Raw genomic sequence first — 24,278 nt, forward strand, 5'->3', positions numbered from 1 at the left:
TGCTCTTTTCCTTTGATCTTCCACTTCGGTTTCGAGCTTTCCGTAGCTAGATAATGTGATGCCTAGATATTTAAACTCCATCACTTGTTCTATTATCTGACATTCCAGCTCCAATTTACATCTTAGTAAATTTGCTGTTGTAGCCATGCATTTTGTCTTTTTTTTTGGGAAGTTAACATGTTAAAATAGCAATCGCCATTTTAAAGCTTTTTTTGTTTTAAAAGACAAAGTTGTGTAACTTTACCTCAAATATTAAACTTGTTAGTGGTAAACAAAAAAACTGAAAAACGACATTTTTTACACCAAATTTTTAATAATTAAAAAAAAGAGGCCAGAACAACTACAGAAAACGTATAGCTTTTCTTTATGTAGGCCTATAATAACTAAAAAAGATTTCAGATAGCTGGATTTGTCACAGTCCCGAACAGGGTCTGTTTTTTTGCTTATTCCCTCTACTATAAGTGCGTAGTCTTAACGTCGTTTACTTTACTTGGTGAAATTCAATGTAAGACTCTGCACGTGATCTTTAAAGTGTTAAAATTTCCGCAGAAGTCATGGAAAATATGTAAGGATTGAAGAAATAAAACAAAATCCTATAAAATGATAAACCCTCTGATTTATTTCCTTAATTATACAAATTAAATAATATATTCTAAATAACTATAGGAGAATATTAGACATATTTCACCTAACAACAGAATCAACAATACCAATGGCACTGGTTAAATATCACCCGATTCTATAATTATGCGTAATAAATAATTATTGTTACAGTTTATATATTTACAACAACTCAATTATATCTTCTTAAGTCAATATGATTGACTTACTGAAAAGCTTATTCGCATTTAGATGTTAATAGATCAATTCATTTTTCTTAAACAAATTAACCTACTCCGGAATTAAAAAAACATGTTAGAAAAATTCATTATCACACAATTTGAACCATATTTGCAATAACTAATATTTACAACTGTTTATGTCAATTTTACATAACGTTTTCAAATAAAGAAATGCAAATTGTTAACCTTCAAAACCAATGTTATACCGAAGAGGATGAGGATCGTTATGCAAATGTTGTACTCATAAATAAAAGTACTTCAAAACCATAATTCAAGTCTAATAAACCACCAAAACAACAATTCAAACAATAAAACAGCTTATTCAACGCTTAAAGCTATTAGTAGAGAATGGAGTGTACAGAAAATATAAAAACAACAAGGAAAAGGGGGCCGAAAAGTTTTCACAATTGGGTTATGATTTGTTGAATAAATTTTTTATGTAGTAGTTTCAATTCTTCACGATCCTTTTATATTCTCTGATAACTACCACTTTTAAATGGGTGATGAATAATTGTTAAGGAACTGAAAAACTTAAGAAACATTTTATAGAACGATTAATAGCGTATGAAACAGATCTACACCGAGACAATCTATGTCGGAAAGAGCAAGTAAGAAAACAAGATAGCTAAGAAGGAGAATATAAGTAAAATATAGGTGGAAAGCTTTACATGCCATAACTAAAGCTATACATAAAACAAAATAAAGTCGATCAACTAAGTTACATCTAATGAGTTAATCCAGAAGCGATAAAATAACAAAGTGCAAATATTTTGAAACTCTATACAAATATATACAAACAAATCCACCAGATTATGGTATGAAAAAATCATACCTAAAAGCCGATCAAGTCAGACCATAATAACACGCTGCTTAGCAAAATTAGGCTCAAGCTAAAGAAGATTCGATGTAGTATCAACCTAAAATAAGCAATCAGGCTACTGAAAGACCAACACATAGAACAGAGTGTAAAACAGTATATACAGAACAAATTAAATGTCTATGCAAACGGATGTAACCAAAAATGAAGAAAAAAATCGTGGATAGCAAATGAGATTTTCAATATAATGGAGGAGAGACGAAAGTTCCAAGATCAGGACACGGCATTATTCAAAACGATAGGAAAAGAGATAACAAAAGCAGTCAGAATAGGAGCAGGAGCTGTTTGATGATGACGAAAGACCAGTCCAACAACAAAACCATCGAAAGAAAACTGTACCATTTATTACAAAGTCCGAACTAAGAAATCTAATGAACGATTGCAAAGCACCAGGACCTCATATATTCCACTCAGGATTTTGTTAAACTATTGATACTGGCGTTGATGGTAAAAACCTAAAAATGATATCAGAACTGTACTGGGGTTAGGAAGCAAGTGTAAGAAGAGAATGAGAGGAAACAGATGAGCTCAAAATAACTCGTCGTATAACTTCAAGTCAAAAGATATAATTATTGCAAAACAATCTAGCGACAGTAGTGGGCCAGAGCAAGTGAAAGCTTTCCTGCAAGATGTATTGTATTGTCAAAAAGTGAGGAACTAGAGAAAGAGGTAAACATAGTTTTAAACAAAGAGCTTATGTAGGTCAAGGTAGCAACAAGATTGGTGCTTTCAATCGGCATCAAGCTGCAGGCATAGCATTGGAATATCGAGACTTGACTTGAGTATATTTCTCCAGATTTAGATTAACTTTCGAATAAAGACCACAATTATCTTTAAAGAAAATTGTATGCTGTGTGTAAAATTGTAATACAGTAAAGTTCAAATTTAAGGAAATAATGTCATTTTTAGAATAACACAATACCTAAGGATAGTTTTTTCTTTTAAAATAAATCACTTTAGGATGAATTCTTAAAAACTTTCTAAAATTTTCTCTTATTAGTTTCTGTAACTAGAACATACCATCTCGCCTTAATAGGAAACCAAAGTTCTACAGGTAGTACTAATGTTAGAAGCATATGATCATTGAAATAGATTACCGTAGAAGTCAACCTTTTAGTTGAAGACAAGTCAAATTTACGAACAAAATATTTAAGAGACTTTAAGAGATTAATGAAAGCCTAATTCGACCTTATTAACGAAAAATTCCTCAATTTGGCCCAAATATTCATTTTCTCTGACATTTAAGCGACACTAAAGATTCTGAAATTTATAGTTTGAGTCCGTAACAGAGTGCGTTGGAATGAAGGGGTTTTGAAGAGTGAACAGATTAATGAAAATATTTTCATCTATTTGCTACTTCCAGTTATACGGGAAACAATTCTTTAAAATACATCAGCTTTCCTTATTTTCTTTCCTATTTTTAATAAATAGATTTCCTAGTTTCAAATAAATTATGATGAAATCTTGAACTGGAGATCACTAAAACTGAGACTTGTATACTACTACAATAAATGTACAAAAAAAGGAATATAAAAATTTCCAGACCTTTTTTAGAATCAAACTCTTTTTCTCAAAGCTGGATTAAAAAGTAAGCATTAATAAATATAAGTATAAGGAAGATTTTACAGGATATAATATGCGACCCAAATCGCACATGATGATTTTAGGTGGTTCACATTGATTATGAAGATTATTAACAAAACGCAAAGTTAATACTTACATGCTACCAAACTATTCTTGTGATAAAATTCATATAAAATAAATATCATACTTATATTCAAAACTATTCAAATTTCGTTGAATCGATTATTGTCATGTCTTACAAACTCATAACACTTTTTTTGTTAATAATTTTGGAAAAGACATTTTTCATAATTGGAAGACAACTGACTTAATTATGAACAAAAACATCTCTCGCATTAACAAACTTAACACTTCTTAAATATTAAAGCCAGCATTAACTAACAAACAAAAACGTGTGCATTTCTATGTACGTATACAATAATTACAAAAAAATAAATATTTCTCATAGTTATACATGTTGAAATGAAAAGATCTATTAATTTTAAAAGTACCGCAATAAAGATATAAATAATGTGCAGAGTGTTCTATAAAGCAAGAACTGTTATTAACAACGGAGGGAGTAGATAGATCAGTCAAGATCACTCTGCTGACATGACTAGAAACAATGAGGTCAGAAAGAGCGTGACCTGAAGACGCACCGGGACCTGATCGCTGCATCTATCGCTCAAACTGACCACTTTAAAAAGGTATTCAATCACAGTAATATTATATAATTATATTGAGCACGAGTTGTTAATTAGATACGATCCATAACCCATCTTACAGAGGATTGAAGCACCAATAATCTTCATTAACGATGTGAGAAGTATTACTTAATCATTTTTACTCTAAAAAACTATGATAAACTAGTAGTAGGTAAAATAGTAATATAATTTCTACATTTTTTAGCTACAAGTAATTCTAATTTTTTCGATTAAAATATCAGGAAAGTCCATATGCATTCAAAAAGTAGAGCAGGATAGAACAAAACTGTAAACTACCAGCAGTACATAATATATATATATATATATATATATATATATATATATATATATATATATATATATATATATATATGTATATATATTAATAGATCGATTTATATAGTATACAGATGGATCCAAAAGAGATTAGACGATCGGAGGGGCAATAACGTGGCAAAATGTTAGGCTCTAGTGCGCCAACAATCTTTCAGGCGCAACACCCATATATAGTCCAGGATCGCGGGACAATTTTCACCCTTTATTACCAACAAGGTAATTTTTCGTGAGTAGGTTCATGTAGTCTACTATATGTAGTAGTGAGTTTACTCATGTGAGTAGACCTCGTTAATGATACATGCGGGAACGAAGGGACTCATTGATAAAACCTTGCATTTTGTAGGACAAATATTTTTTTGGCTAATTTAGATAATTATCTTGAGAATAAATAAAAAAAACCCCATTAGCAATACGTTTTTAAGAATAGTTAAATCAAAATATTTCATCCTTGCTATCCTTGTTAGCTACCACAAACGCAAATTGTGGTAAGGACAAAAGTTCGGAGTCTAATCAAAATAAAGCTACTCAAGAAAAATTAGCTTCTTAATAGTAAATGGTAAAAAGCAGTCAAATTGTTTTTAAAATCCTTTACTAAGTAAAGATAGTTTGAAACTTAAAAAACACTCTCTTAAGAAACTGACAACAAAAAGAAATGAAGTCGACCGTCTCTGTAATAAGATCTTCTATAATTTGTATAGACACGCCGTCTCTACGTATACGTACAACACAATACATCAAACATTCACCAAAATCCGATGTTAATCCCCGTTAAATTCTGTCTAAGGACACAGCCCCTGAGGGTACTCACTCATCAGCCACCACCCAAACATTCACTACCATAACACGCAAAACCTAACCTACATGCTGAAACGTAAGTTCCCTCGACACACTCCTTAAGAGTGACAATAAATACACAAAGTACATGGAGAGATTGGTTTACTATGGCTTCCCTCATTGCAGGAGGATACCTGTCCTAGGTGAGGACCTAGCGACAGCTAAACTCCACTCATTTACTTAAAGACTTTCCAACAACCTAAAAGGAACCGTTTGTAATGATACAAGCCGTTCCAAAGAACTTGTGATTTTGTGGCAGATTTGGAGTCTTCCACGAGAAGCACAACAGAACATTTACTCTGAAACTTTGTCCCATTTCTCACAAGGAGAAGCCATTCTTGAGGAGCCATAGAACCTAAATCGAAGTTTCATCAAAAAACAACAATTTAGTCTCGACGTGTTCATAATGGTGTCAGTAATCTTTATCTTATCTGCAGCAGCTGCACAGATTGTGCGTTGAACCAGGTTCTGAAGTTCTTTAACCAGGATGATCTTTTTCTTCCTGGACTGTATGAGGGCATATCTAGATCCATTTCGCATAATGTGTAGTCAGTACCACTTGGTTCTTCTTCATTCTTCTGAGGACCTTCTCAATTCAATTGTGACTCGATCCAAGGGATCTTAAGTATTCCCCGATATAGCCACATCTCAAATGCTTTCAATCTTCTGCACATATCTTCATTCAAGGTCCAAGATGCAACACCATAAAAAAAGGACAAAGCAGACATAGCATCGCAGCATTCTTACTTTTATACCAAGATAAAGGTTGTGGCTCTTAAAGAAGGCCCCAATCAGGTTGAAGGTGGATCTAGCTTTTCCAATGCAATTCTGTTATATTTTTCTTGCTAATTATCATAACCTTGGTCTTCTTTACGTTTATATTGAGTCCATATTGTTGACTGTAATACATGTTTTAGTTCATAAGGACTTGTAGGTCTTCTAGGTTGTTCGCAAATACTATGAGGAAGCTAATAAGATTTAATTCACCAGGACTGGAATTTTCCTGCCTGTAGTCGCAAACAGCATTACTTTTATCAACTCTATTTCTGACCTATATACTAACTCGCCCACAATTCATTCAAGAAATAGCCGTATTTCCCATTATCTAGAATTGGGAGATTTATATGAATAATTTATAAGAAATATGGTTTTACTATTTTCCAACCTTGATACTTTTAAGTAATTTTTACTATGAGAATATCTAAAGACGATGAAACAATAGTTATGTGTTTCTGTTATCACTAACCTTCTGGATGATATAGATTGTATCTAATATTTTATTCGTAGCTGTCTTGCGAACAATATTTTTAGCGTTAAATATTTGTTCTCTTAATTACACACAGATATGTTCTAAAAACTTATGATAGTACAAAACTATATAAAAAGTATATTTATGATTTTCAAATATATTCAGCTACTCATATCGTATAAGCAGCAAATCGTGATGTTATCAAAATAAAACATTTACGGCTTCTCTTAAGGTGCATATCATTATTAATTGAAGGTCCGATACAACAGACACAATCATCGCATACAGAGGATTGTGAATGTTCTGGAAACGTGGACTGTGGATTTTCTCTCTTGTGTAGTCTGGTCATGGAAGAATTGATGGTTAAAGGCATACATTATGCCCTGGGTTATGCTGATAACTTGGGTATCTTAACATATAGCAAACATAACAGTATTCTGACTGTAATTACAAAATGGACTTCAAATGTAGGACTTAATATAAACCCCCAGAAGTCCAAACTCATGAAATTTACTAGAAGAAGGAATTTAGCAGGATTAGCTCCTCTAAACTTGAATGCTAAATATCTAAATCTGGTGAGTGAAGTGCTTGTAACAAGCAAACAAAACGGATAACCAAGAGAGTGGTCACTACTTTAATAGAACTCAATACAAAATGAAGGGTTTAAAAAAGGCATGTTAGATGTAATCAATAATATACCCCTACAAAATAAATTTGTAGATTATAAAACAATTTTTCACAATTTTCATTTCAGATTTTTTTAAACGATTTTCATATTAGATATGCAAGCGCCAAATGAAAAAAATTGAATTTTTATTACAATTAATTGTGCTGTATTCCCATCTAAAAATATGCAATTAACAACATACCACTAGAAAATAGATACAGAATCATTGCATCTATTATTCTAAATTTTAACAATTTACAACGTTATTTCATTCAGTGTGCATAAATATGTTTTTTTATGTGTAAAAAAGAGATATAATTTAGAGCTACTTACAATATTATTCGCAAGTTTTGATTTTTAATTTGAAATAATTTACTAAATAACTTTTATCCTCTCGTTTGTTACTATTACGTTTGAAATGTCATTAGAGAAACTGGTAAAGTATAATATATATATATATATATATATATATATATATATATATATATATATATATATATATATATGTATATATTTACTGGGTGTGTCATAAGTCATTTGTACCTACGTTAACAATATCTACTCGTTTTCTAAACACGACCACAACTGAATTATTTTTGTGATTTGCTCTTGAAATGATTTTCAAAACGAATAAAGAAGAACCTGCGCCTCTCCAAGTTACTCAAAAATTTCTCAAATTAAATAAAAGAATTGAAAAAACTGTTTAAGATGAAAATTCTTTCAGCATTCTACTTTAGTTCAATGAATATGATTGATAGGATAAAGATGATACGGATAGTTAAATCAGATTTTGTGAGGTTTGCACAATCCAACAAGAAGCTGATTTTGAGTTTAACAAAACATTCCTTTTGAACGTCAAATAGAAATACTTAGTACTTTTAAAATATATGACGCAGTCTGGCAGATTTAGAAGCGTTAGTGTATGGACAATGATTTTCGGAGATAAACCAATCGGAATTTATTTATTGAACGGTGATAGATTTCAAGAAACGTTGGTGGAATTTTAAAATTTTCACTTTTTTGAAAAATCTGCAACTCTATTAGGTAGTTTTTTAATATTTTCTAAATAAAAACTTTGAATGACTTCCACGATCCCTAGATATCAAACTCATTAATGTTTCAGTTTGATATTATCAAAAAGTGAGGATTTTTCTGTGAAGACTGGTAATATTAACCATTTGGAGCAATCATAATAAACATTTGAAAGTCTACGTTGGGAGATTTCGAACAAAATATGTAAGTCATTGTTTAGAAGATAAAACATGCCCTTAGACTATTATATTAATAGCCAAGAAGAAGCGTGCGAAATTCTTAAGTCTTTCTGACAGCATATTAAATTGATTTATAGAGACAGATTTGTGGTTGTTTGCGTGTATAATTTCTTCGATTGTAATCGTTTTCCTTGGCTCTTAGACTAAGATATTATACTATGGAACAATTTTGAACATTATTTTGAAGATTCATTGTATACTAGACAGGTATACAATGAATATAAAAGTTCTGTATTGCTAAAAAAATTTAATTTTCGTTTTGTTGCAGAAAACTGACTTTTAGAGCACCCAGTGTGAATACATATATATATATATATATATATATATATATATATATATATATATATATATATATATATATATATATATATATATATAATCAGGGAAAAATATATGGAAGATGTAGTGAATATTAGTAGAAGTTATAGAAAGCTTAAAGGCATATTTTTAAATAAATTCTGTGTTTTCTCTATTTCTCTAAATTTCTCTAAACCAAAATGTAAATACCCTGTAAAGTTACTGAAAATAAAGGTGTATGATTGGAGAGTATAATTCTAAAATATCATTCCCTAACGTACAATAAAGGACCTATTTACTACAAATATGTGTTACTACAAAAATAATGTTTTTGTAGTAAATATTTTTGATTTAGCAACAATTTTTTTTTATCCTATTTAAAATAACACATATATTTGAAATACATTTGATAAAAATCAACGAAGGATATAGCATTAGAATTAAAAAAATATGTATTAATTAAATTACAGAGTAAAACGCTCTTTCCTCTTCCAAATCAATCTTTACAACTTGTTTATAAAACACAAGGTGTTTCTTTAATTAAATGTAAGTACATATATACCGCCATATATTTGTAAGGAAATATGCCCTTAAAGTATATATAACTCCCACAAAAATATAAAAGTATACCTTTTGCCAGATCTGCACAACACTACCCTATAAATAGTATAAGTATTGCAATAGTTACATAGTAGTTGAATAACGATCTGGCAAATGTCAACATATGTAGGCTAGAAACACAAGTACCTATCATGTAGGAGTCCTGTAGGGACTTGTGTATTAGAATACTATTTATTCTGTGTGATCGCCAGCAATAAACTGTTAAATACATGTTTCAGCAACTACTTATATGTGCATATATGTAATTATATTCAGATACATTATCAGTGAAACTATATAAAATTATTAGATCATCGAAAATAATGAACTTTTGTTTTAAAGAATACTTAAGTATTCATTACTATTAAATAGAATTTGTAAGGGAATTTATCTAATTGTGAGTTAATCTTGTAGTAGGTTCCTGACGAAGTAGAAAAAATAAATATCAATGAAATATTGAACTGGTGAAATCAATGTAGTTTCAATTTAAGCCGCAGACCACAGACCCGACATTTCAACACGGTTCCGTAGTGTTATACTAAAAAAACGAAGTTATAAGCAACTTCCAGTATAACCGGAAGTAGCATATAGATGAAAATATTTTCATTTACCAGATCACTCATCAAAACCCCTTCATTCCAATTTTCCTGATTTGCTTAACTTTAGTTCTTGAGATATTTCTAATTGGCCGTTTATCTGCCGCACCCTGTATATGTTACATTTAAAATTTCCGCGGGAGCCATATGTGCTTTCTGTGGTTTTCCGGGATTGACTCCGCGTTGTATAATTTTGGATTTGAGAAAAACCATTATTTTGACGACGTTTCGGCAAGGTCGAACTTGCCATTATCAAGTTAGGTAATAACGCGTCTTACTGGTGCTTGAAATAAACTGCAAAGACTTTTCAGAAGAGTGAAAGGCATTACATTTTGGATAGAAATCAGTAAACAAGAATCGTTTAGAAGGGAATTGTAAGATTGTAAAGTATATATCTGAACATAATTATCGATTTGGCTTACAATTTTCGTTATTAAAACTTCTTTCGAACATTACTATTACCGTCAAATCAATCATTTAGTAGTTGCTATAAACATTTATAATTGTATGTTGTATGTAGTTTTAAAATAATATAGAACTTTCTGAAATTCATTACATAGTAATTACAAAGATATATCTCCAGTTCACATTTCTGCGAGACTCGAGATTTACGTACATTACAAGTGATATCACTAAGCGGTTTACATACTTTTTACCAACATCTCGTTGTCTTAAGTTCTCCACATTCTCAGTTAATTCGTTGGGATTTCCATAAGACTGTTTTGTTGACCTGGACACAAAAAATACAGCAGAAATCTGAAGGATGAAGTGGTATAAACATATGTATTAAATATGGTTATTTTTGTACCAAAAACATAAGAATAGGAAAACGTAAGAATGAGATACTTGAGCTAAAAGTTGGTAAATCCACTATTCTTATGTGAATGCACTGTGAGCGAAAAAGCTCGATTATTAATTCCCTAATCCACCTACGATTATTCTATTATCAGTATTATTGTAATACTAAGGCACAAATCCAGCTCACTGCTTGCTCACGCAATAAGCTCTTATGTGGAAGACAAGCACTGCTGGACATTCGATCCATGGCAAAATATTTCTCAATTAATTTAAATGTTCATGCTATATCATGAAAGTTTTTTATTTCTAGAAAATTACAACTCTTGCGAAGCTGAAGTGATTTATGTTTTCCCTTTGTATTCATTCTTAGTAATTTCGTAAGAAATTGTGCCACCCTGTATAAAATGCCCTAACCTTAATAAATCTCATAACATATAATATAATTATATTAAGTAACGTATACTTTGCAAAATATGAATACTAGTTTATTAATACAATGGACACTGTAATACTGGACGTGTAAATTTGACCTGATATCTACTATACAGTATTAAATTGTGCAATTGTAATTTTTTAGGTCAATACATACCTATGTTTTAATACAAAATACCATCTTGAGCATTCTATTTTGATGTATTGGTTTTAATGTGAGGTTTACAGGAATTTAATTAATGTAAACAGAACAAAAAACAGAGCTCCAAAGAATCAGTACCACATTTTTTTGGATGAGCTGTATCATTCATAGTCTATATATTTTTGGAGAAAGATGCTACGAAAATACATTTTAACTATATTAATGAAACTATGTTTTAGCTAAAAAATTATAACTAACATATATATATCTAAAATAAAAATCTTTGAAGTTGTTATGGCCCAGTGTCTTCCTAAGCCAATGTGAAAAAATATCTCCAAGACACTGTGCCCTTGTACTTATCAAACCAGACAAACAAAACGTCAAATTCAAACAAACCCGATTTTAAACATACTCCAAAGTTTAGTATCCGGATAACAGAAATAATAGGAGATCGTCTGATCCTCCAACCGTTACCGAGTACATTACAAATTTCAATTTTACTGGCTCTGTTACAGTTTCCTTTTTCATAGGTTCTACTCGTTTAGTACTTACAATATAGATAGCGCCGGCAATTAAAATAAATACTGTAATAATATATAATTTAATAAAATTCAGCAACTTGTTTTTCTGTTCGATGCGATAGTTTGGATATTCAACATTTATCTTTCTATAGAAAGATAAATTTCCATGTTTGCTATTTTTTCTATGTTGTCGTTGTTGGGTGTAGAAAGAAGTACTAGCACACACTGATCGATGGCCCTTGTTTGTTTCCATACTGATGATATTCTGTAGGTACTCTCTAGACCTAGGCTAGGATATAAGCGAGTTTACCAAATATTGTACAAGCTAGTCTTCTCTTCTTTTTCATTTTTTCCTGCTAATGTGCTTAGAAGATGAGGGGCTAATGCAAAATCAGACAACTGTCTGGTGTAAAGTAAAATAAGAGCCAGAATATCAATCATTAAAAAGAAGTGATCCGATGATGAAAAGTAGGATATAAAGAACTTAAAAAACAACAAGCAGAAAGTACCTAAAAAATAAGACTAAAAACACGAACATATAAACAAAGAAAGAAAAAAAGTAAAAAGAATTAAAGATTATGGTTTGATGAAGAATGCCTATACATAACAGAAAGCAATAATCATACAAACCAACGACTTAACAAAAAGAGAAAAGCGATAATATACCTACTTAGAAAAAAACTCTGAGAAATAGGAGAAAATCACAGAACCCAGAAAATACTATTAGGGATTAAACAAAAGCAGAGAAGAGCTTAAACCAAGAACAATCGTGTACAGAGACAAAGGAGAAATACAAAAAAGTGAAATAAGTATTGAAAAGATGGACAGAACTTTTCAAACAAAAGTTGATTGACAAACAAAAGAAGAAAGCAGGTAGGATGCGCTATACGGGGTTTTTTATTATTATTAATTGGAAATATTTTAACTGTAGATTCCTGACCTAAAAATATTACGGTCTAACCCAATTAACTTATATAAAATAGGGATCATTAATTAGTTAAAGGGTGTTTTATTTAAAGATTTAAAAAAAAATCTACCCAGTACTTAAAAACTGTTGAAAAGCAGTGAAGTGCTGTACATCCTACTAAATTATAATAAATAAACGTTTCTGGCTACTACCAGAGCCGTACGACAGGGGAAAGAAAATGATTGGACGTAAGGACCCAACAAATTATCTCCAAATATACTGCATTAATCTTAAATTCATGTTTAAAATGTGACTCTCGAAATAGATGGAGATTTTCAATATTCCAACTGCGGCTGTTTCTACAGTTAAATACTCATCTACGCGTAGATGTAGACTCGTCAGTAAATTTTTTTTTTTAATAAAATTACGCTCTTGATTTTTTGTGATCATCCACAATGTTTTTTTAATAGCGATAAATCTTATTTGCGTAATAATCGCAATCCTATGACTCAAAAACACCGACATAATTATTAATACATTAATCAAAATAAAAATAACCGTGTCGCTTCATTTTTAACTTCATATATCTCGAAAAATAGTAACTATATCGTTCCGAATAAGGAGTAAATTATTTACATAGAAAGTATTGGAGAATCGAATAATTGTGCTAAAATAGCAATTCAGCCAATGGCGTAGAATTCGGGAAGCTCCAACCTTTCACTTTCCCCTGTCATAGCCTCTGGTAGCAGCCAGAAACGTTTATTTAACATAATTTAGTAGGGTATACAGTACCTACACTTCTTGCCAAGTATGACATGGATATGCCAAATAGTTTTAAAGTAATGGATACAAATAATTTTTTAAATTTTTAAATAAACCACCCTGTAACTCAGTAAGGAGCCACATTTTATTTGGGTTAAACCTCAATATTTTGAGCCCAGGAGTATAATGGAATATCACTGGACCAAAACGGTAACAGAATAATAAATCCACCCTCATTTAGTTGAAAAAGCCACTCAGATTAGACACCATTAGTAAATAATTAATAAAAGAAATGGCGGGTACGCCAGTATACCCATTGAGCACTTGTTCGATATGCATTCGCAATCGTTTAGTTACATCACAGACTATTCAGCAAATCTTTCTCAAAAAATATCTATCCAAAAAAATTCAGCTATTTTTTTAGAACACTGTATAATTGAAATCAATAATTTAGCCTTTGTATATTTAAAGTAAGAAGCTCAATATTATAACATAAAAATAGATGAATTAGTATAATAAATAGAATGAGTTTATCGTTGAACTTGAAACAATAAGCAAGTCTTGTCAATATAATTTATAATATGTATTAAAATAGAATACTTGATGAAGGATGTCTTGCTCAAAATATTTACATAAATACCTTCTCTTTGATTTGGATGTAATTTAACAGAACATTTTTTAATTTTATAATTTTTTAATTGAGAAACACTATGGTAAGAGGAACGAAAAGTATAAAGCTGTGCTATATTTTTAGTTTTGACAAAAGTGTTGCTCTACACTACCACTAAAAATATAATTTGGTTCTTTATTATTTATATAACTTTTTCAATTATTATATCAAAATTTTATATGTTCAATTGTTTTAGTCCATGAACGAGATCATATCTAGGTCTTAAATAAATGATTACAAAGATTGGTTAGAACATTATTAAGGTCTAGCGTTAGAAAATTAAAATTGCCTTTCACTAATTTCAGTTACAGGTAAATAAAAAATTTATTTAATATGTGATCCAAGCAGTTTTAGGACTTTTACAATTTTTTACATTATGATAACAAATTCGTTAGAAAACTACAATAAAACAACTTCAATGTTGATATTTTAGTCAGTTTGCATTATTGATATATTATTTTAAAACAAATGTAATTTTTATTAATTATGTAGATTTATGGCTCTATGTCTTTCGCTGTCGTACCTATATTACCCCAGTGAATGAAAAAGAAATGCTGAAAAAATCTTAGGCAGATATTTAAAGGTTCTAAAAGGTATATGAAGGGTAGCTGAAGAAAAATCAGTGTGAAGACGTACAGCAGATTTTTTTTAAACAATCTTAAAAAGTGAAAAACATATTTTAATGCCTATAAATAGTTTATTATACACTCTAAAGAAAAACGTTTTAAATAAAAGTGGTAGATCATAAAAAGTTCTTTGTTTTGAGAGTTTCCAAAATAAAAACATAAACAATTGACCGAGATAATTATAAAAATCACTTATTTTTGCAGTAATTTATACATGCTAATAACTTTGTTTTTTGCATGAACACATGTAATATAACTAGGTAAAATTTTGGAAGTTAATGAATTATTAAAGTATCTTAAATTTTAAACCTATCTACCAAATAGTTTATAAGGTAACTATTCAATTTGTTTAACTAGGAGAGCGATTATTTAAACAACTGTGCTTGCCCAAACAGTCACTCTAGATGTGGTTTATAAATCGCAATCTTCGCAATCTATAAAACTTCTACATTTTGTTAAATTTGTTATTAAAAAACAGTTTGACAGAGAGCTGACTTATTAGCTTCAAAACATTTGAGGGGGGTGATCCGCAGAGCTATTCAGAGAATGGCTGCGCTGGGGAGGATAATGCCTAATATCGGTGGTCCCAAATCCGAAAGGAGAAGAGCGCTCCACGGTGTTGTGCAGTCTGTCGTCCTCTAAGCGGCCCCAGTTTGGAGTGAGGCGGTAGAAATACCAACTTACAAGAGGCTCATGGTACGCGTGGACAGAACTAGTCTGCTGCGGGTAGCATATGCCTACAGAACTGTGTCAGCTGCCGCTTTGTGGGTTATCACCGGCTGTGTTCCTTTACATGTGCTGGCAGGTGAAAGGGCAAGGATTCACAGTCGTAGGGGGCAGAACATTGGAGAGCGAGAAATGAATGGGATAAGACTGGCCGAGAGATTAGTTTCAATTGGTCAGTGGCAACAGGAGTGGGAGGCAACACGTGATGTGGCGGAGTGGACGAGGTCACTAATCCCGAACCTTCGAAGCTGGGTGGACTGTGGGCATAGGCAGCTGGATTATTATCTAACACAAATGCTCACAGGCCATGACTGCTTCCGCAGCTATCTTTTTAGGTTTAGGAGGGCTCAGTCCGATCAGTGCCTTTACTGTGGTTTTTCGGATACTGTGACACACACGATGTTGAAGTGTGAGCGTTGGGCGGATGAAAGAGAGAAGTTTGTAAGAGAGTGTAACTGCAGAATGTTTGATCCCGTGAGAGAAATGGTGGAGAAAATGATGAGGGATGAGTGGGGGTGGACACGGATCCACAAATTTATCAGGGAGCTGCTCTCTTTAAAAGAACGAGAGGAGAGGGAACTCGCAACAGAATTCTAAAACAAGCGAGTAGCACCTTGGTGGGGTTCGGACTGTCGCAGGCCGAAATAAGAGTAAATGAGAGACAGACGACGCGAGAGAGATGGCAGCCTCGCTAAGGCAGGGGGTTGAAAGTCCTTGGTGGTTCGTGTGGGTGTAGTCTTCTCGATGAATGTGTCGGAGAAAGAATGGGAATCGGGCGATAGCAGGGCATCAGGAGAGATGTTTGCCTTAACCGGCTCTTCCATCCTGATGTCTGGTGTGACAGAGAAGAGGTTTTTAGTTGAACGCCGACCGTCTCGGAGTGGTGACGGGATGAGGTGTCAAAGGTCTAAATTCCTTGGGCATCTCGCCCTGGCACAGCTTCGCTAGAGTATTAGGAACCCAACACTATCTGTGTGAGTCACAGGTGTCTGTATGCAGATTTTCCTTCTTCTCTTTAAATATGTAAAAAAAAACTTCAAAACATTTATAATACCTTTGATATTTTTTTCATGTCACACCGTTGTAAGTAGGCTCAATGAAAAGCTAGTGAAAAAGCACACTTTCCAAAAAAAAACAGAACCTTCTATGATCAATAACAAGCTGAGGTATTGCAGCGGACAGTTCTTCCCTCCACTTTTCAGTTACGGTATTTTCGAGTACCATCATTTTAATGGGTTATAACTTTTTACTTCTTCACTGTGTATGCCATCTATCAGTTGGATCATAAAATTTAGATTGTTTTACAATTTTTTCCAGTTTAAGCTCTTAATGTTAATAAACAATGGAGGTATGTTTTAATAAAATGCTATCTGGTTTCCTATTGTTCATAGAAAGTTCTAGTTTTTTTTGACAAGTGTTAAATTATTATAAATGTTTATTTGCTAAAAAGTCATCCCTTTTTAAACGGTTTTTTAATAAAAAAATTAATAAAATCTTAGCCTTTTTTAATATACCTTAAAAACGAAGCCTTAAAGTGTCGATTGCGATTTACAAAATACCTCTAGAGTTACTGTTTGGGCAAGTACAGTTGTTTAAATAATCGCTGAACAGGATAAACAAATTGCATTATTTATAAGCTAGTTGGTCGATCCATTTGAAATTAAGCACACTTTAAGTAGTTCTATAATATGTCATTATGCAAAAAACCAAGTTGTTAAAATTTATAAATTACTGCAAAATTAAGGGTTTTTTGCAACTATCTTGGTGAATTACTTATTTACGTATTTTAATTTAAAAACTCACAAATTGAAGAACAATATAAGATCTACAATTTTTATTTAAACCATTTTTTTCTAAAGTGATAAGAAAAGATTTATAGGCAAAAAAATTACTTTTTCACTTTTTAAGGTTATTTAATACAAAAACAAATCAAAATCATCAGAACATCTTCACGCATTTTTCATCAGCCACCCCTCATATACTGTTTAGAACCTTCAAATATCTGTATAAGATTTTTACGTACAATCAATGGATTGTTTCCCAGATAGACTGGTGTATTGTATATATTTTCAAAGATATTCGAAAAATTGAAAAGCTTAAAGGCAAATATTTTAGCATTTTCTCTTTTTCTTGTGGACCTGTTAGTGCCTTGTTTCCAAGAACTGATTTTCAATAACAGTTCTATAAACAAATATTCGGTAATGGTAGTCAACATTGTTTTGAATAATATATAGCTTATACTTCTTTATTTTAAACAAATATAAACTCTTGACCTGAATAAAAATATTATAAAAAACATTGATAAGTGTCATATATTTTGTCTTTTTGCAATCACAAAAAAATCAGTTCTTGGGAACATAAATCGATGAATCACAATTAAAAAAGTTTATTGACCAATGTTTTAAAAGGGAAAGACATTTTAATACTTCGAATTATGTATATTGATTGTTCTAACCAACCCTTCGACTTTCTGAGTGTGTCTATAGAGTGTTATATCCAAACCAAAGGTGTGTCGACAATGATTTGAATGTATTACACAAGAACATTTGCACAGCCTGTCTTGGCACCCAAACCTACGTTATCTTAGGAATTAAATTAGTTGAGCGTTTACTACTTGGCCAATATGTAAAAAGTCATACTATAATTTTAAATAAATACGTTTTTACCTGAGTTCGGCGGTGACGGAAAATATTCTCGTAGTTTAATAGTGGTTAAGTTCCCTTAATGGGAATAAAAATGCCAAAGGAATAAAATGTATCCAGAGAAAATTAACATAGATAAGCTTGAAATTAATTATATGGAGCAATCTAATACTAGAAAATTATTTTATATTTCTATAGTTTAGCATTTATCATTGCTTACCTGGTTTGCAGAACTATAACTAGAAAAAATCTAACTTAAATAGAAACAGAGGAAAAAAGAGTATATTTTTGAAAATATTTTACATCCCTTGGTAAAACGTATTATTTTATTAACATTCTAAAGGAAAACGTCCCAGAGTTGGTCATATAAACCATAACAAAAAAGTATAGTTTCTTAGTTTATTCTCTTTTAAAAATTGGCCTCTATACACACGAAATCACGCAAAAAGCAAGTTAACAATCATAAGGCAATATTGTTATTGTCTTTTCTAGTTATGGAGACTTTGGTACTATTAAATTTCTATCATTCTCTCGGGAATCGGAAGTCTCCAGAGTATCTCCACCTTGAAAAAACCGATCAGCATCACATATCATATTTGCACTATTACAACACTGTCCTGTATGATCCGTTGCAGATGGCGCAGTCGAAGCAGAAGCTTCATCCATTAGAATAATAGCTCCTGGTTCGGCACTAGATGTATGGCTGATTATACTAAAATCTTCTTGGTCCAAAGTAAATAGTGGATTATTCCATCGTGTTATATTGCTAGACCGGGGCGTACCTACACAATTATCAAGAATTAGTTATAAAAGTAACAGGAGCACTATAAGAGGTCCGATCATTAAATTCTAGGACTTTTTAAATGTTATAGCAAACTTGCAACTGAGCACTATGTGGTTGACAGCATTATTTATACTTTTCTAGGGAATTGAGTTTTCTCGGGTCTGAAATAATTCAGGTATCTACAGCATCAGGTATATAGAGCAAGTTTTTAGTTAATATAGGATAAACGCTGATTAGTCTTTCTTGGTTTTGATGTGCATTTTAGAAACAAATTTCGTTTGTTTCTTTGGTGATTTGCAATTTTTTTAGACTACACTTCTTTGTTATATGGCTAAGTTAGTTTAAAATATTTCGATGTGAGGTCAATGCTATAACTTTATTGTACACTTAAATATAATAGAAACCTAGAATGGCTTGCCGATAACGTTGTTTGTTTGAACGGGAAGCTGCTTTATCTATCCCTGACAATTGGGATAGACGGACTAGTGAAATTTGGGATAGAGGACCACTTAAAAAAACCTATTTCAAACTCAAAGTCGTATCCTGATAACTGTTTTTTTTTTGTTATAGAAAAATGCCTCTTTTTTATAAAAAAAAAGGAACGTCTGGGAGAGGAGAATTGCCTGAAAACAGTTTGAAAAATGCAGTCAAAGCAGTTGAGAATAAGGAAATGGGAGTTAATGCCGCAGCAAAGGCGTTTGGCATACCACAAGCCATTTTAAAACTGCGTCTTAATTCACAGAGTTTTATTAAAGTTCCAATGCAAAAAAGCTCATTGCACAGTTAAGATTTAAAAACAAAAAAATAGTTGGGCATATTAAAAAACTACAATCGACGAGATTTATTGTTACACTGTAAAGTGACCAGCAAGAAAACATATTTTCTTGCGCACCACCATTGGACGAATTTACAATTTCTAAAAAGTCCTGATTGATACGTGATTCCGGCTACTTTTGACCTGGTACGACACGTGACTTGGAATGACTAATTTCATTTTTTGTTTGCTAAACTATAGTTCCAACATCACAAGACTAGAAATTTGATATGATTAAAAACATTAAAAGAATGACTGCAGGAGCTTAACAACATTTCAAAATAACAATTCTCATGGTCCTTTAAATAGTAGAAACAACGTTGGGAGAAGTTTTTAATCACTAGTCCTGGAACTTTTTGATCACCAATCGTAACATACTGTTAGTTTTACCTATTAAACTTATTTACTTACCTCTCGCCGTACTCACTGTAGGAGAATACATACTGAGGTTCGTAGGGCTGATTACTCCAGACATTCCCGTTATATTGGGATAACTGAATAGCTAAAAAAATATAAACTTAGTAACAAATCTTATCTATGTTAAATATCCCTGTTGTCCAAAGGAAGAATACAATCGATTACTATGTATACAACTATGTAAATTTTATATTTTTAAAATAACAATTTGGTCGAAATTAAAAAACTTAAATTGATTTTGTGTTACTAGATAAAGTTATCATGTTTTTTATAAACTCGTCTTATCCCTCCATAATTACATTTCTCCATAAGTTTCTATCTTGGGTCATACCAATATCAATTACTTCATATCATGTCCTGCCTAAACATCTGCCCCTAGGTCTTCTTTGGTCGTCTTCTCGTACTACTCCTAGAAACTAGAAAATCAGCAATTCTTCATATTGGGAGATTAAAGTCTTGACCAATATTGAACATGCCCGAACCATCTAACATATGCTCTCTCATTTTTACATCAATCGACTTTCCTAGACTTTGTATAATACATTAAAACCTCCGTTAACGGAAAGTCATTTTAACCGAAACGTCGTTTAACCAAACGACTGATAGTTTCCATAATTTCGTCAATATTAAGAAAATTTTTATCGCAAAACGGACACAATTCGATGTTAATTTGTTAACATCGTCAACATTGCTTTCATATAAATAAAGAACGTAGTTGTTTAATTCATTTTTTAATATACATGTTTGTACTATGTTAAAATAAAATATTAAAAACGCTTTGTCACCGATCAGTGCTAACCACCCCAGTAGTGTTGTTTGTTTACTTGTCGGTATCGATGACTCACTGTTGACACATTTAGCGTGTAGGTGGCTGCATCTCATTCCTCAGTCTGTTCTTTGGCGCAGCACTTGTTTTTGAGTGTGTTGCTTTTATTTCATTAGCTCATGTATTGTGTGCGTTGTGTAAAGACAAATAAACAGAAACGTATTGTAATTGCGATTGAACAGAAATTAGAGGCTATCCGAAGGATTCAAAATGGAGAGAAGGTGTCTATTTATGGTTGACACAACAAATACCCAAAGGAATAGAATTTTCTGGACCAATAATTCAAGTGAAGGCAAAAATGATGGGCGATGTAGGTGAAAGATCTAAGCCAAGTTCAGGTTGTCTAGACAAATGAAAAAATAGATACGCTATTCTTCAAGTTAATTTATGTGGAGAAAATCTGTCTACTGACTAAGATGCTGTAAATATTTTTAAAATTGAAATGGATAAGTTATTGGCAAACTACACTAAAGATCAAATTTACAACGCATATGAGGCTGGATTAAATTGCAAAATGCTGCCCAAAAAATCACTTACATCAAAACATGAACACAGTGCGCTGGCCCTAAAAATGAATAAACAACGAATAACAGTTTGTTTTGTAGCAATGTAGCAGGAACTTACCGATTGAGGCTTATGTTTAAAAGATGTTTCAGAAAAGCACTTCTAGTTTTTATAGAAGTCAAAAAATCCTTATGGATGTCGACCACTTTATTTTCAGAATGGTTCTAAAATGAATTCAAGTGTAAAATCCTTTTTAAAATAAAAAAAATTTCCCTTTAAAGCATTGTTGCTTGTTGACAATGCGCCAACCCACCCTCAAAATCTACAAAATGGTGACATAATTGTCAGATTTTTGCCACCGAATATCACGAGCTTAATTCAGCCGTCAGACCAGGTAGTAATAGAGACATTATAGAGGAGCATTCTTAAGGCATCTGTTATAACAGGAGACGAATGAATCCAAAAGCGTTCCCGAAACTCTCAAATCTTAAACAATGAAACATGTTGTTTATTGGTGTGCTCAGTTGTGGGCAAAGATCAAATCTTCAACATTGAAAAAATGCTGGAACAAACTTATTGATGGGATTTTGATTGAGGATCCTGAAGAAGAAAATGTTAAATAAACGACTGAAGAAATTGAACCTGTAGAAAAAAAAATGCCAGGATGTGACGAAATTAACCAAGAAGAGATACGTGAGTGTTTACCAGCCGATGAACCAGAAAGTGAATTCATCGACCAGGACATCATTGATATGGTTCTTCATCCAGACAACCAGAGCGTATCAAAGTACGAAGGTGACGACGCAGTAGACGACAGCCATCACAACACTGAGATTTTCAATGCCTTAGAGGTAAGAATTTTAAACAGTAGGCCTAATTGGTTAAGGACACAACTATGTTCTTAATTTTTGTTTTTATTGCATAACGTTTCGTTTTTCTCAGATTTCTTTACGTTTCGTCGAACAATCGAATGAGCTACAAAAGAATAGCTCTAAAACATCGTTATCAAAGGAAAACACAAAAGAAAATAGAAGATTTTTTTAAAAAACACTTTAAACATGTTCATTTTCCTTAATTTTATTGCTTTATTCTGTATTTACATATTAAAGAAAACATTATGAAATCACCTCATAGTATTTTTTAATACCAACTTTAACCAAGAATACTATGTAATTTGATACAAGAAGAATACAAAAACGGCCTCTCCCCCCAATCATTTCGGTTAACAGAGTTTTACTGTACTGTATACTTACTCTTACTTTGATCATGATTTTGTCACTCCACTCATCTATTTAAGTATTCTGATTTCCAATACCTGTATTCCTTGTTCCCCCTTCTTATTAACTGCTTAACATTGAGTTCCTTACATCATAGCTGGTCATATGACAGTTTTACAAAATTTTGCTTTCAGATTCATTGAAATCTTTCTTACACAACACACCACTCACGTCTTTCCACTTTATCCATCCCCCTTAATTCTATTGCGTGCATCACCATCTATCTAACTCATACATCTTACCACTAAAGCACATAATATCATAGTCAGATAGATACAACAATTCAGCTTTATTATGAAGGATATCATTAAACAAATTTTCCTTGGTTTGTATTAATGGCTTTTCCAATATACTCACAAAGAGTATTTAATTATAATATTAAAATTGAGCCGCGATCTTTTTAAAGATAGAAAAGGAAGAAGTTCCTACTTCTCAGTATCGTACATAACAAACATTCTTATTTATATAAATATAACTCTCATCCAATCGGTCATAGACTCTAGAGCTACAATATAATTCAATCAATCTCATCGTCTGGCTTTACAGTTTGTCAGCTTTTTGCATACACAATTGTAGTTTATAACTTATAACTCTCTCTCAATCCTCCACTCTCAATGCCAAATTAAGAGTAGAGGGAAGAAATAGGTTTGTTTTTTTGTAAGAAGTTAGTAGATCTGGTAACTTATATAACATGTCTTCCATACGAAGACGAACAATTTTTTAATGTGCACTTTGTGTCTTAGTAGATTAGATGAAGGAAATTAAGAACCTACTCACAAAATGTTAACAAAGTTCGAGTGATTTTCGGCAATTTACATTTTTTGTAAAACCGTATAGAATGAATAAAGAAATGAATAAGTGGCACTCTTCCTGAAGACAACAGTATTTAATACCAACATGTCCCGGCTGCCCATGGAAATGATTGAAAGAGTATTCCCGACTAGGAGAATAAGGACTACTTGTCGGGACTGAATTTCTTTGTGATGGTGATTTCCGCATGTCATGGCTCCCAGGGCTAAGTGGTGGTGAAGAGTTTATTTCGGGTACCTCATCCGCTGGCGAAGCCTCACTGCAGGGCGGCGTTATACTAGCTGGTGGAGAGTTGGTTCCGCTCATGTTAACATCACAAGTCGACCGGATTATAGCCACTGGTCTAGCCATTGGAGGTAGAGGAGGGGGCGGTAGCATTGTAGATGGAAAATATTGGGGTTTAGGACTTCGAGATAGACTTGACTGGATCTGAAAATAAATATAAACTACAAGTAAGCACAAGTTATGTATTGACAGCTCTTAATAAGGTACGTGACGAAAGTTTTCAGAACAATTTTACATTAAGTTATAAATAACAAGAATTAAATATGTAAATTATAACATTATTAATTTTCCCATAAATTCTATTGCTTGCCTTTTCCTGAAATATTACAGACTACAGAGTCTTCTTCTTCTTAGGGTGCCTGTCCGTTCCGAACGTTGACAATCATTCTGGCTATGATGACTTTGTTGGTTGCTATACGAAATAGCTGTCTTGAGGTCTTTCTATACCATGCTCTCAGGTTAGCAAGCCATAATATTTTTCTTCGTCCTGGGGTCCTTT

General features: G+C 32.1%; 1 protein-coding gene across 3 annotated transcripts in view; it reads right to left on the reverse strand.

Annotated features, from left to right (window-relative positions):
- Positions 1 to 596: 596 nt before the first annotated feature.
- Positions 597 to 24,278, reverse strand: part of NfI (Nuclear factor I) — a 97,608-nt gene continuing 73,926 nt past the window's right edge. For 2 of the 3 annotated variants that reach the window (XM_072546763.1, XM_072546765.1), the window contains exons 8-10: positions 23,582 to 23,923; positions 20,072 to 20,162; positions 597 to 18,844 (exon numbers count right to left, since the gene is read on the reverse strand). In XM_072546763.1, the coding sequence (XP_072402864.1) occupies positions 18,555 to 18,844; positions 20,072 to 20,162; positions 23,582 to 23,923 (723 nt within the window). In that variant the 3' untranslated portion in view covers positions 597 to 18,554. Of the gene's footprint in view, positions 18,845 to 20,071; positions 20,163 to 23,577; positions 23,924 to 24,278 lie in introns of all 3 variants that reach the window. The other variant, XM_072546766.1, reaches the window with a different exon arrangement.

The sequence above is a fragment of the Diabrotica undecimpunctata genome, chromosome 10 (assembly GCF_040954645.1).
Source record: "Diabrotica undecimpunctata isolate CICGRU chromosome 10, icDiaUnde3, whole genome shotgun sequence".
In the NCBI taxonomy this organism is placed as follows: domain Eukaryota; kingdom Metazoa; phylum Arthropoda; class Insecta; order Coleoptera; family Chrysomelidae; genus Diabrotica; species Diabrotica undecimpunctata.